The sequence below is a fragment of the Periophthalmus magnuspinnatus genome, chromosome 4 (genome assembly GCF_009829125.3).
Source record: "Periophthalmus magnuspinnatus isolate fPerMag1 chromosome 4, fPerMag1.2.pri, whole genome shotgun sequence".
Classification (NCBI taxonomy): Eukaryota; Metazoa; Chordata; class Actinopteri; order Gobiiformes; family Gobiidae; genus Periophthalmus; species Periophthalmus magnuspinnatus.
In genome coordinates, this window is record NC_047129.1 from 14,007,943 (window position 1) to 14,020,250 (window position 12,308).

At 38.3% G+C, this 12,308-nt stretch overlaps 3 protein-coding genes across 3 annotated transcripts; 2 read left to right on the top strand and 1 right to left on the bottom strand.

Annotated features, from left to right (window-relative positions):
- Positions 1-323: 323 nt before the first annotated feature.
- fam43a (family with sequence similarity 43 member A) lies at positions 324-2,216 on the bottom strand. Its single transcript, XM_055221147.1, has one exon. It carries the CDS (start codon positions 2,008-2,010, stop codon positions 982-984), a length of 1,029 nt encoding a protein of 342 aa, XP_055077122.1. The 5' UTR covers positions 2,011-2,216; the 3' UTR covers positions 324-981.
- A 1,035-nt stretch (positions 2,217-3,251) lies between these two features.
- On the top strand, positions 3,252-6,577 carry lsg1 (large 60S subunit nuclear export GTPase 1). The gene is made up of 14 exons (XM_055221129.1): positions 3,252-3,463; positions 3,617-3,743; positions 3,821-3,941; positions 4,015-4,101; positions 4,200-4,286; positions 4,452-4,512; positions 4,625-4,801; positions 4,881-5,207; positions 5,278-5,379; positions 5,466-5,618; positions 5,718-5,832; positions 5,901-5,980; positions 6,094-6,267; positions 6,339-6,577. The coding sequence occupies exons 1-14, from the start codon at positions 3,365-3,367 to the stop codon at positions 6,516-6,518; spliced, it is 1,890 nt and encodes a 629-aa protein (XP_055077104.1). The 5' UTR covers positions 3,252-3,364; the 3' UTR covers positions 6,519-6,577.
- A 485-nt stretch (positions 6,578-7,062) lies between these two features.
- On the top strand, positions 7,063-12,042 carry tmem44 (transmembrane protein 44). The gene is made up of 10 exons (XM_055221143.1): positions 7,063-7,269; positions 7,344-7,470; positions 7,550-7,640; positions 7,774-7,925; positions 8,292-8,378; positions 8,454-8,624; positions 9,807-9,944; positions 10,019-10,087; positions 10,174-10,296; positions 11,897-12,042. The coding sequence occupies exons 1-10, from the start codon at positions 7,142-7,144 to the stop codon at positions 11,999-12,001; spliced, it is 1,191 nt and encodes a 396-aa protein (XP_055077118.1). The 5' UTR covers positions 7,063-7,141; the 3' UTR covers positions 12,002-12,042.
- Positions 12,043-12,308: the final 266 nt, after the last annotated feature.

The following is a 12,308-nucleotide window of genomic DNA, read 5'->3' on the forward strand; positions in this document are numbered from 1 at the left end:
AGTCAGATCTGACTTTGCCCGTCACATGCCTATGTTTTGTGCTTTCTGATTTCCAATGAAAATTATTTTATAAATTTGTAATAACACTGAGCTAAATGGCCTTGACCTGAAGATAGTGTTTGAAGATAGTGACATTGCATCAGTTTATTTATATGTTCAGCTGATCTATATCATAATTGGTGTGTGCTGAATGAAACAAGAATTAAGGACAGTTAGTTGACATTGCCATGTCATTAGAAGCTTTTAATTTTCCTCTTGTTTGTGCCAATGCTGCCGTCCATCTGTGGAGCAGGCCTTCAGCATGAATGAGTCTATAGTCACGCTTCAAAACAGCATCTTTTGGAGTTTCATAAAATGTATTTTTTATTGTTTCCGAGGTTCACAAAACAAACCACATTTTCTCTTGTTTAAAAAATAACAAATGTATCTTTCATATTTTACATTTTAATAATTGGTCTTTTGCACAGCAAAGATATGACACTTATGTTTCAGACAACATAGCAGACGAACAATGTGGCCAAAGGAATACTTTCACAACAGTGCAAAATCAACAAATAAACTGGTTGTAACAAGCGTCCTAAAAATAAGGATGCCTTTAAGAACTACAACAAAAATGTGCATAATACGGAATGTTTTCAGATCATGGTAACCAAAAGAAAATGTTAAAGAAGGAACAGTTGGTAAACAAGCCAGAGGCTGCACCAAATCCTCTTAAATAAAAGAGATGGGTTTAGTGCGTCCTAATGCGCGCTGGGATTGTGTTGGCCAGTCCTACACGCACGTGCAAACCTCCAAACCTCAACAGTCCAAACATGTGTCCGTTTATCTCAGCGCGTGTGGTAAACCCTACTTTACTTTGGAGGCACAAACGAGACAAACACTCAAAACCTGGTTAACAAAGGGTGTCATTTCTCTCGGAAACAACTTGGCTCAACAAAGACAACGTCCCAGTGCGCGAGTGTTAAAGATACTCAAGGTTAATTAGGCGACTTCCTGGACCTTAGGTTCCTCATAACCATTTGACAGGTGAGGGGGCTCTTGGTTACTTTCTATAGAAGACTCACTGCCCGTGCTCTCCCCGGACAGTAGTCGGGTCACCCTGAGGTCCGCTTTCAGAGACTGAACATCGTTCCCTATGCTCATCTCCCCCAAGTCATTAATAATCTGAGTCAGCTCCTGTTTGCCATTACAGTCATTGTCCAAAATGTCCTCACATTCAAAGTGCATTGACTTCTCCTCCTCCTCTTCCCCAACCAAGTCCTCAGTGATGGAGCCCAACTTGGGGGCGCTGCGGCTGCGTTCCACCGGTGGTTTGTAATAACACTGTCCGTTTAGCAGCTTTCTAAGAGGCACCAGTGGGATAGTCTGCTCCCCGATCAACTGTTGCTGCTGGTGCCGAGCATCATCCCTGCGCTTTAGTCTTTTAAACTCGGCCAGAGCCGTGGCGGAGGTCTGGTACAGCAGCAGTGCCATGGCTTTTGCCTTCTCTGGTTTGGACACCAGCACCGCGTGGCAGCGCAGCATCACTGCCTTGTGCTTCATCTCGTGTCTGTAAATCCAAGCAAATATCTTCGGCAGTCTGGGGTCCGCCACGCAGTACGTAATCCGGTGTAGTAAGTACAGGTGTCCCGGTCTGCGTGCCTTGTCGTCCACATGCACCATGCGGATGCCTTGTGAGCTGATGGTCAGTCTCATTTTGGTGCCGTTCTTTCCCATCTCACTTTTGGCCCAGATTTTGCTTACGGCCACATCCGTGCAGCCGTCTCCTTTGGACTGGATAGTTGTGGCATTCCCCAGGTAAAGCACAGTGTATGTTGGGTCCTCGCTGGTGATCTTCACCTTTTTCCTTTTCGACTTAAACATGCTTCCCACCCTGTTGAGTGCGCTCTCAGGGCACGACTTGGCAAAAGAGGTAAGCGCAGAGTAGTTGAGACTCACCGCATAGCCCTTTTGCTTAGACTGCTTGTCTTCCTCTATCAGGTCAAACTTATTCTTCTTCCAAGGCAGCATTTTAGATGTGTTTCCAGTCAACAGAAACGTCTACTGAGAGAGACAAAATAGGATGTTGTTACTAGATCCAAGGGTATGCAAAGTTTAGTCAAGTCATTAATTCTACTCTACTCTAAATGACAAGTACACACAGAGACATCGTACTTTATCTGTCTATCCAAAGAGCGACTCTCCATCGTGTGCGTCTCCTCCAGTATCATCGCTGAGTCTACAGGCTGTCCGTCTGTAGCGCTCCAGTTATACAGTGGAACAAACCATCGGAAGGACTGTAGGGGTGGAGCAAAGGAATCTACCAAATAACCAAAGTGTCCAACATCGTCTCGTGGTCAAAACAAAGGCTGATGTTATTATTATTATTATTATTATTATTATTATTATTATTATTATTATTATTATTATTATTATTATTATTATTATTATTATTATTATTAAAGGTGCAATATTGTAACTTCTCTGTTTGTTTTTTTGAATTTTGATTTAATGAGTCCTATGTTTTTTACACATGCTTTGCAGCCATGTGTAGCCAGTAGCATCAAGACTGCGTGTGAGGGTGTAGGTACCTCAAACTGTGTAAGAAACTGCTCCAATAAAAATAAATGAATGGATGAAACTACTGATGAATGGGAAAGAGAATTGTACTGTATTAATCGATTTTATCAAGTTTGCATGGTAACCACCGCTGGCCTGATGATGTTTTAGTATGAGCGTGTAGTGATTGTAATGAATGTCTATGTCTGAGCATCTTCTGCCTGTCCAACACTAATTTCTCCACAAGGAGACAAGGCGACGCATGGTTGCGTCTATCTCTACCATGTAAGTATATTTTAGAGCCATGACCGCTACATCTTAGTCTTGCCTGCCACCTAGAGGCCAAAAGAAGAAGTACATGTAATTGTCATTGTCCTAAGTCGAGTATCGATTAAGTCCTTCTCAAGTTGTAACATGTAACCAGTACTTGGTAAGAATATAACGCGTTTATAGAGTAGGTTTGACTGGAGCCTTTGCACCAAATTCAAGGAACCAAATTCAAATGGTGTCGTTTCACTGGGACATAATTGTGAGCTGGACGATGCGACTGTACCACATCTACAGTAGAAGACACAGTCCGGTCATTTTTGAAAACAGTTAAACCGAGAGGGACCTGTTCTATAGATTAAAGCGTAAAAATGTGTTATCTGTCGTGAACTGCTTCATGTGCGTTTGATTTGCTTTATTTTTCATTATTCATTTTAGCCAGAACTAGAGCTCCAGTAGTCTCTTCCATTTCCTGTTTTCACGTCAACAACAGCACACACATGTGAGTTTACACTGCGCATCAGTTTTTCTGTTTTACGGGGGTTGAAAAGATATTTAAATGGGTAAAAAGAAAGCGGCAGGCGGTGGTCTCGGCAGGGCGCTGATAAAAGAGAGGCTTCAGTCTGGTCGGGGGAACAGAAGAGGAGACTCATCATGGGTGAGCTAGCCTACAACACTGCTACACGATTTACAATGCCATTTATTTACCAGAGCTATTACGTAAAAGTTGTCTTGACATGATTAATGCTTTGTCAAGGACGCAATTACCAGTACTAATGACGTTAAAAAGCACATTGACGTAATTTTTCAGCTTCACACTAGTGAAATCAATGATGGCTATGACTGGGGAAGGTTGAACCTGCAGTCAGTGACAGAGCAGAGCTCTATGGATGATTTCCTGGCAACTGCAGAACTTGCAGGAACAGAGTTTGTGGCTGGTAAGAGATGGGCTACCTACATTTCTTAATTTACACTGGTGTGTCTTCCAACTATGTGTGTTTCATCTTTCTTATAGAGAAACTCAATATCAAGTTTGTACCAGCAGAGGCAAGAGCAGGTTTATTAACCTCAGAGGAGAAAACCAGGCTGAAGAAGCTACATGAAGAACATAAACATTTCCTCAGAATCCCTCGCAGGTTCATATAATAAAACAATGGCCTGCTAAAACTCAGTGACCCAGTAAGTTTGAGTTATTTGGTTTTATTTCAGACCCCACTGGGATGAAAGTACAAGTCCAGAAGCTCTTCAGACTGCGGAGAGGGACAGTTTTTTGCAGTGGAGACGAGAACTTGCCCAGTATGTATTTGTTTGTCAGTAATTTCAACTTTTAGTGTATCTTTTAATTATTTTATTATTAAAATTGTAAAAAAAAAAACCAAAAACATATATTAAAGACTGGAAGAGGAGCAGAAGTTAATCCTCACCCCTTTCGAGAGGAACTTGGAGTTTTGGAGACAGCTGTGGAGGGTTATAGAAAGGAGGTAAGCAATCGGCCTATTTATCAAGACAAGGTATATAAGACTTTTTGAAACTTTCTGCACAGATTTTTATATCTTATTTCGAGGGGAAACCCAAATGCATCATAACAAGTCTAAGAAATCCTCTGTAACATTAATTGTTAAATTAACTGTATTTTTCTCTTCTAGCGATGTCGTAGTTCAAATAGTGGATGCAAGAAACCCGTTGCTGTTTAGATGTCCTGATCTTGTAAGTAATGTTTAATAGAATATTGATAATTGTTTTTTTTCATCTGACATTGATGTTAGTTTGCATGCTAGTAAACCTGAAATCAAACCTAACCTACTTTATTTATTCATAGGAGTCATATGTGAAGGAGGCCTCGAAAGATAAGGTGAACATGCTTTTGATCAACAAAGCAGATCTGCTCACCAGGAAGCAGAGGAAAGTCTGGGCTAGGTATTTTGAACAAGAAGGATTGAAGGCAGTCTTCTGGTCTGCGTTGGCTGAAAGCAATCGGTTAGATGCTGAGGAAACGGTAAGTGCGTTTTGTCAGTTAACAGTATTAATAACAAATAAATTTCCAAAAAATACAGAAAATGGTTGTCATTTCACAGGGGATAGAAACTGAGGATGCAGATCATGAACCAAGTGACGAAGAAGAAGAAACACAAGATGACTTAAAAGAAGTCAGAGAAAACAATAATGAGGGGGAAGTGTCCAGTGCAGAAGGGGAAGATTGGAACGATGTAATTGTAAATGAAGAGGACTGGCAGACCTGCTCAGAGGATGAGGGGGAGGGTGAAGAACGAGCTTCTATTTCTTCAAATGAATCCTCCCTCCATAACTCGAGCCGACTATTGCATAAAGATGAGCTTCTGGCTGTGTTCAAGTCTGTTCACAGTGGACAACGCTGTAAAGAAGGACAACTAACTCTGGGACTGGTATGTGTAAAACTGTATATGCAGGCATAAAGGCAAGTTTTCTTTTTTTGATAATTTGGTTTTGTATCAGGTTGGCTATCCCAATGTAGGAAAGAGTTCTACTATAAATACTATACTAAGAAACAAAAAGGTTTCTGTTTCAGCTACTCCTGGTCACACTAAGCACTTTCAGGTACGAATCATTTAAATTTAATTCTCATATGTCTTTTATTTTTCTCACATATTATTGCCATCCCTCTTTGACATTTTGTTTCACAGACACTGTATGTGGAGCCAGGACTCTGCCTGTGTGACTGCCCTGGTCTAGTCATGCCTTCATTCGTTTCCACCAAAGCAGAGATGATCTGCTCTGGGATTTTACCGATCGACCAAATGAGGGATCATGTCCCTGCAGTGTCCCAAATATCCTTTGTTGCAGTATAAGTTACTTATAAGCTTACATTATAAGTTATAAACATTGGGGTAGATATTATTTAAGGTTTTGACCTGAGCATGTTAAACGTATGTCAGACAATTCCACGGCATGTATTTGAAGGAACGTACGGCATTAACATCATCCGACCTCGAGAAGATGAAGACCCTGACAGACCACCCACCTCTGATGAACTGCTCACAGCTTACGGGTGTAAGGCTTAAGCAAACCATTTACTGGAATTAGAAAGGTCATTGTTAATTTGAGCCATGTTTTTTCAGACATGAGGGGCTTTATGACTTCACATGGCCAACCTGATCAGCCAAGATCAGCACGGTACATCCTTAAAGATTATGTCAATGTAAGTTTATATCTCTTATAAAAAACAGGGCGATAATATCTACAGACTGAAATATGGTGTTAATATCCATTTTTATATGGCATTTCCATCTTTTGTACATTTCAATCAACCAGGGTAAGCTCTTATACTGCCATCCTCCACCAAGTGTAAATCCTGAGGATTTTCAGCCACAGCACAGCAACTTTCAGAAAAGAGATCGAGACCAAAGTCACGATTCTTCTGCTAAAAACAATAATCTAAAAATTAGAAGGATTGAAAACACAGTGGACAAGAACTTTTTCCACCAGGTAAGTTGCATTTATTTCTTTATTTTATTGCTTTCTTGTCTACATAAATATGTTACATTTGTAATTTTCAGGAAAATGTACGAGCTTTATCTAAAGGAGTTCAGTCTATCATGGGCTACAAACCAGGAAGTGGCGTTGTTGGACCTGGGCAGATGGGGCCAGATGTGATGGCAGGAAAACCCTGGAAGAAACATGGAAACAGAAATAAAAAGGAGAAAGTACGGCGGATCACCAAGCATCTGGATGCCTAAACTAAATACAACATTAAAAATTTGTAAATTTAGTTCTTAAAAACAAGCCCCTCTTGAGCTTTCTTTCATGCATAGCATATTATGCACAAATGATGACATGAATTAAATGTAATTCCCAGGTAAACAAAAAAAATTAGTAAAAATAGTTTGCAATTTAAAGATGATTTCCTTGTATATTTTTGATTGCCTATAACTACAACAAAATGTGTTTACATTATGATATTTTGTATTCATTCAATCATCAGACGTATATGTAGTAGCTAAAGGTGAATATAAATAAAAAGAAAAGTAATAACATCATGACTCTTATTTTTATATTTGGCTATACATATGCATGTTTGTCACTTTGCCATTGTACACTTAAACGTCTCTAAAGGTATATAGACCCCTTTACATACAGATTATCAGCAGCTAAATGGGTAATTCATTCAAATTCCTTTAAAGCTAGTCCTATTTTAATATCGTCTCTTATATTCCAATCAGATTGTAATGGTGCGTTTACATAAACTGGAGCAGGTGAGTGAGCTCCTCCCACTCACGCCTTCCCCAGCGTGACCCCTTTATCTCATCTACACAATTTTACCGCACGTCTGCTCATTGAAGGATGATTTACAATCTTTGACATGCATTCGTTTGCAGCGTTTTGGGAAGACTCCATCACCTGTTTCACCGAGGACGCAGGAGGCAAACTTTGCGGCGCTGTGGCTCTTGGTAGCGTGTCAGGGCTGCTGCTTCTGCTGGCACACGCTGCGTAAGTGGGTTCAGATTCATTCTAATGTATTTTCAGAAATATTTTGCTCATAAAATTTTGATTTATTTATGAAGGTTAGGCTATGAGCGATGCAGATATCAAGTAGAAAGTGGGAGGGAAGCCACCACTTCTCTCTATTGCCTCCTTGGTAACAGTTGCAGCACAATTGGAGCCATTCTGTCCAGGCAGCTTCATGTTCAGGTGAGGTCATAAGAACAGGCCTATTTAGTGACTGACTGCCATCACTGTGCACATTTTATACTTTTTGTTTTGTTTGTAGGTTGTTTTGGCTGCCTTTTCTGCGATAATGGATGCTATATCTTTCATCACTTTGTGCATACCAATATGTTTGTGTAGGAAGTCAAAAGCAGGTAGGACAATGCCAATGCTGCAACCTGTTTTGGCAGAAATGCATAGCCCTTTTGAAGAGAAAGGGAGCTATCATTTAAGGCAAGATAACAGCTATATAGATATTTGCATACCCAAATACTGTCCTTGTTTCAGGACTGAGGATGAGAGCAAGACGAAGAAGACAGCATCTCTATGGAGTCTGTGTACTGTTCATGCTCACTGGAGGGTTTCTCAAAGTTGGACTGAGTAATACTGAAATACACAAGACTCCTACACAGAGGAGACTTCTACAAATTATAATGGAAGTAAGTGCCAAAGCAATAAATAATAAAACCTAGTCCTATAGGCTTTATTGAATTGGGCCTATTTTATAAATGAAGTAGACCTAATAAATACAGTGATTGCAATCTTTTCACATAGAACATTGACACAACTACACTTCCACAAGCTAATTTCTGATTCACCATTGAAAAGTTGGTGATGGTAAATGTTGCTAGAATAAGTACTCATTATTGTTTTGGGTGTGTAGTCCCGGCTTTGACCTAAGACCTAAGAGTCAAGATAAACCCTTTCTAGCTTTGAGTGCATTGTTGAGCATTAAATCGAACGCATCAGTGTATAGATGCCATCATTATTTTTATGAACTGACCCTTTACCATCTTTTTACACAGGACAACTCTGATATACTTGGATATGTCCTTGGAATCCTGTCTTTTGTGATAGCATATACATCTAGATTTCCTGCACTCTATAGAACAGTAAGATACAGACAACCATGGATTCAACATTTAATAAATGTTTGTGCCTCACACAATTTTTTTTTCTTTTCTTAGTGCAATAAACGAAGGCTGACAAGAGCCCAGCTGTTCTCGGCAGTACTGTGCTCCCTGGCTGGTTCATGCTATGCCACTGCCTTACTGCTTTACGACACCAGCAATGTGTTTATCTGGAGGACAATGCCATGGTTGCTGTCAGCTGTTTTGTGTGCCATGTTGGACCTTCTTGTATCCTTTCCCGTGTTAAAAAATGTACTCAGTTTTGTTACCTAAGTAAAAGTACAGATACCAGGAAAAAAAAACTCAAGTAAAAGTATCACATCAAAAAAAAAATCTACTCATTTATAAGTATTGAAGTACCCATTTAAAAATTGACTTGAAGAGTTAAAAGTCAAAGTATTTCATGCAGATTTTGAGATCTAATAGGGTTTAAGATGTAGTGATTTTGACAAACAAAATTCAGTCTTTAACAAAAAGAACTGAATTCATAGTTTTTTTTCTGGCTAGTTTTATCGGTATATTTTTGTTTGCTCAAATTATGGATGTGTTAAAAATTAAGCACTAAGCCTTTTCAACAGGTCTCAAACAATAGTAAAAAAATATCTTTTTACTTTTTAGTCCTGTTCAAAAATGTAGTGGAGTAGAAAGTACAGATACCCTCTTTTAAATGTAGTGAAGTAAAACTATTTAAGTCGATTTTAAAGTGGATACTTTTTAAAGTATAGATACCTAAAATTTATAGTAAGTGAAGCAGTGCTTTACTACTTTTGCTTTGTTACATTTCACTCCTGATCCTTTCCAATTAAACTTAAGAGATACCACATCAGAATTTACACTGTGGCCACTAGATGTTGCTACACAATCATAAAAACTGATGTGGGGTAAACCAAGGGATGAAGCAGTAAGAAATGAGGAGATTGACTTGACACCTGGGGCACATTGACTTTACCCTCTGACACAGGGAACAAGCAAGAGTGCCCAATAGTGTTAAAATGAGTTGAATGAATAAATAAATAGCATAATGAAACATAATTAGTCTTAGAAATGTACTGTCAAAATGTTAAAATGTTCCCCACAACAGACCCATGATAAATATTGAGAAATTATAGTTATTTCTTTATATATTAAATAATATGTTGGTATAGCAATTATTGTGACAGGCCTACTTTTCACCAGGGCCATTTATAGTTCTCTAGGGGTCTCAGTTCCCCCAATATTGAGATTCTCGTGCTCCTAAGCTCAGGCCCATAGTTGTAGGTAAAGGAAACCGCTATGTTGATAATATTCTCATAGAAATAACTCTCAGCTCTGGAGCAAACTAGTGAGAGTGAAATAAAACTATGCAAATGAATAACTTTGGCCACTTTTAAACCAGAAATGAACTGATTTAACTTTAACCTACTTTTCTAGATGATAGTCATTCATTTGTGCAAAAAACAAAATCCTGTGGTGTTGTCTCCAGACACAGTTAGTCTTCTGGGAAAATCAACCATCGCTGTTAAAGAGAGGCCCAATGAAGAGAAAAATCACTCAACACCACAGATTAAAGTAATAACATTTCTGCTCCATTCCTTTTTACAAATTATGATATGTTTGTTGACCTGTTTAAATTCATATTTTAGAAGAAAAATGCTGAGAAGTTGACTGGGACAGACTGTTACTTGCATGTGAAATGTTCATCTGAAAGTAAAGTAAGCATCAGCCACAGTTATGTAATAGTTTGATAATGCAAATATTCCACATGTTGCTTAGTGTTGGAATCTTTTTTTGTAAACAGAGCCCTATTCAGTTAAACTTGTCCAGAACGGTGAAAAAGGAGGGAGAACATAACAAAGATGAAGAGTGTCTCTGTTCTTCTGATACATCGTTTGACTCATCTGTCATCAGCTCAGACCTAGAGGTGGGCATGTTCTATATTCTAGTTTTTATGTCCATCTTGTATTGATGCATTAGTCTTATTTTGCACTTTAGTGGAAAACCCAAGATGTGTTATTTGCATGTTTTGAGACTAACCTGGGACTAAATCTGAAACTAACCCAAAACTATACCAGGACTAACCCAATACTATAACAGAACCTTGTATCCCAAAATGGTAGATAGTAGTTCTCGAGGTTTTATTTGATTATTCCATTAGGTTTGGTAATTGTTCACACGTTCCACTAAGAGGTAAGTAAGTACATATTTTTGTGGGGAAAAGTATGTTAAAAGTGAATTGTTCTCTGTTGTATAACGGCTGTGGCATTTTATTACCTTTAACACTCCCTCTAATTATTTGATATCTCTTTATATTACGTAAGAGATTTTACACCCACAAAGGCAAAGTCTAACTTTATTACAAACTTTGATACAGCACGAATGTGTAACGTTAGAAAGAAGAGCATGTTGTTTTGAATAGGTCTTTGTGCTAAGACTTTATGCTTATCACATGTTTCTAAAGGAAGTAAATAAGACAACCTTTCGTCCATACAACAGTCAGCATGTTCTTTGTTGAGACATTGCTGTTGGAAAAATAAGAAAATGAGGAATTGAGAAAAAAAAATTCTTCAAATCAGAACCCTTCATCAGTTTAAATTTTTTTTTTATTACATTTGTATTTTGTCTTATTAAAAACAAATTAAAATAGCTTCAAGTAATGAGTTATGGACATAAACAAGAATACCTTTTACCATTAACCAAAACTATGTGAACGAAAACACAGTGGGCCGAAAATATGTCTAATGTTTAACCAGAAGCACTTTAGAGTATGACTTAATGGTGAGGAGCACTTTTTTCTTACTGTTTCTATGGTTAAAATTGTGATGGAGGACTAAAGGAGATCAAAATGTAAAAGCTAAACCAACATAGACTTGTAATTGTCCTCAGAAGTAAAGCTGGAGAATGCCCAGACACAGACTAGGGAAGGAATTGTTTGAGATTTGCCATGTGCCCCAATTGTTCTGTTGTAAAAGATTTTTGATTAAAGAGTTACAGAGGGCTGGGTCTGTCTGCTTAGGAAGTTTGTAAAATGGAAGCCTTGTCTATAGAAGACTGTAGCTACCTCCGCTATTTTAGGACATGTTTATTCTCTCCAGTGCGTTCCCTGTTGGCCAGAGGCTTAAGAGTTTGCCACTAAATGTCCCTCACTGCTTTCAGTCCTCTACTAATGATCTCACTCAACTTGAATCATCAAAACAGTGTTATACTAAAATCTCATGTTTTCATTAGTCATAAGATATTTAACTAAAATGCATGTAAATATTTGATTACAATCAATAATCAGATTGCACCATTCCATGATTTTGTATGCCAAAAATAAATAATACAGACCAAGCAAGGCTGTATTTCACTATGAAGCAGAAATATTGCCAAGTTTTTTTCTGTTGGTTATATAATTTTGAACATGCATTTAGGACTTATTTTAAACTTAAACAAATAGTTTTACCAAGAAGTTTTAACCATTAGATTGATACACAGAGTAATTTTGAAAAACAGTTAATTTTTCTTAAATCTGTATTTTCCAGTGGGATTTTGAAGATGCAAATGTCCAGTGGTGTGAACCAGCAGCACAGCTCAAGGATGACAAGTTTCCATTGCAAGAGTGGCAAAGCATCCCTTTAACAAATTAACACTAGACAGATCATAAAATGCAAAATTAATTAAAAAAAAACAAAAAACAGGGTTGATAAAAATGTTAATCTGGGATGTTTGTCGGTTATCTTAGAATTAAATTGTAAAAAAAAATATGTCATGTAATAAAACAATATTGTATTGCTATCTTCTTGGGTTCCTGGGTCATATCCTGCATTTTCATACTCCTCGGGTTATCAGGGCTGGACTCGGAAAAGAGCTGGAGCTGATAAGAGGCAGACCAGACGACCAGTGCTATCTTTTAGACTTTAGGCTTGGGCACCAAAATGCCATGGCCACACACAC

Excerpts from the sequence above, each read along its gene's own strand:
- fam43a (XM_055221147.1), bottom strand. The coding sequence starts at position 2,010 with ATGCTGCCTTGGAAGAAGAATAAGTTTGACCTGATAGAGGAAGACAAG.
- lsg1 (XM_055221129.1), top strand. The coding sequence starts at position 3,365 with ATGGGTAAAAAGAAAGCGGCAGGCGGTGGTCTCGGCAGGGCGCTGATA. Across the intron at positions 3,744-3,820 it reads AGGAACAGAGTTTGTGGCTG|AGAAACTCAATATCAAGTTT; the intron begins GTAAGAGATGGG and ends TCTTTCTTATAG. Across the intron at positions 4,513-4,624 it reads TGTTTAGATGTCCTGATCTT|GAGTCATATGTGAAGGAGGC; the intron begins GTAAGTAATGTT and ends ATTTATTCATAG.
- tmem44 (XM_055221143.1), top strand. The coding sequence starts at position 7,142 with ATGCATTCGTTTGCAGCGTTTTGGGAAGACTCCATCACCTGTTTCACC. Across the intron at positions 8,379-8,453 it reads TTCCTGCACTCTATAGAACA|TGCAATAAACGAAGGCTGAC; the intron begins GTAAGATACAGA and ends TTCTTTTCTTAG. Across the intron at positions 10,088-10,173 it reads AATGTTCATCTGAAAGTAAA|AGCCCTATTCAGTTAAACTT; the intron begins GTAAGCATCAGC and ends TTTTGTAAACAG.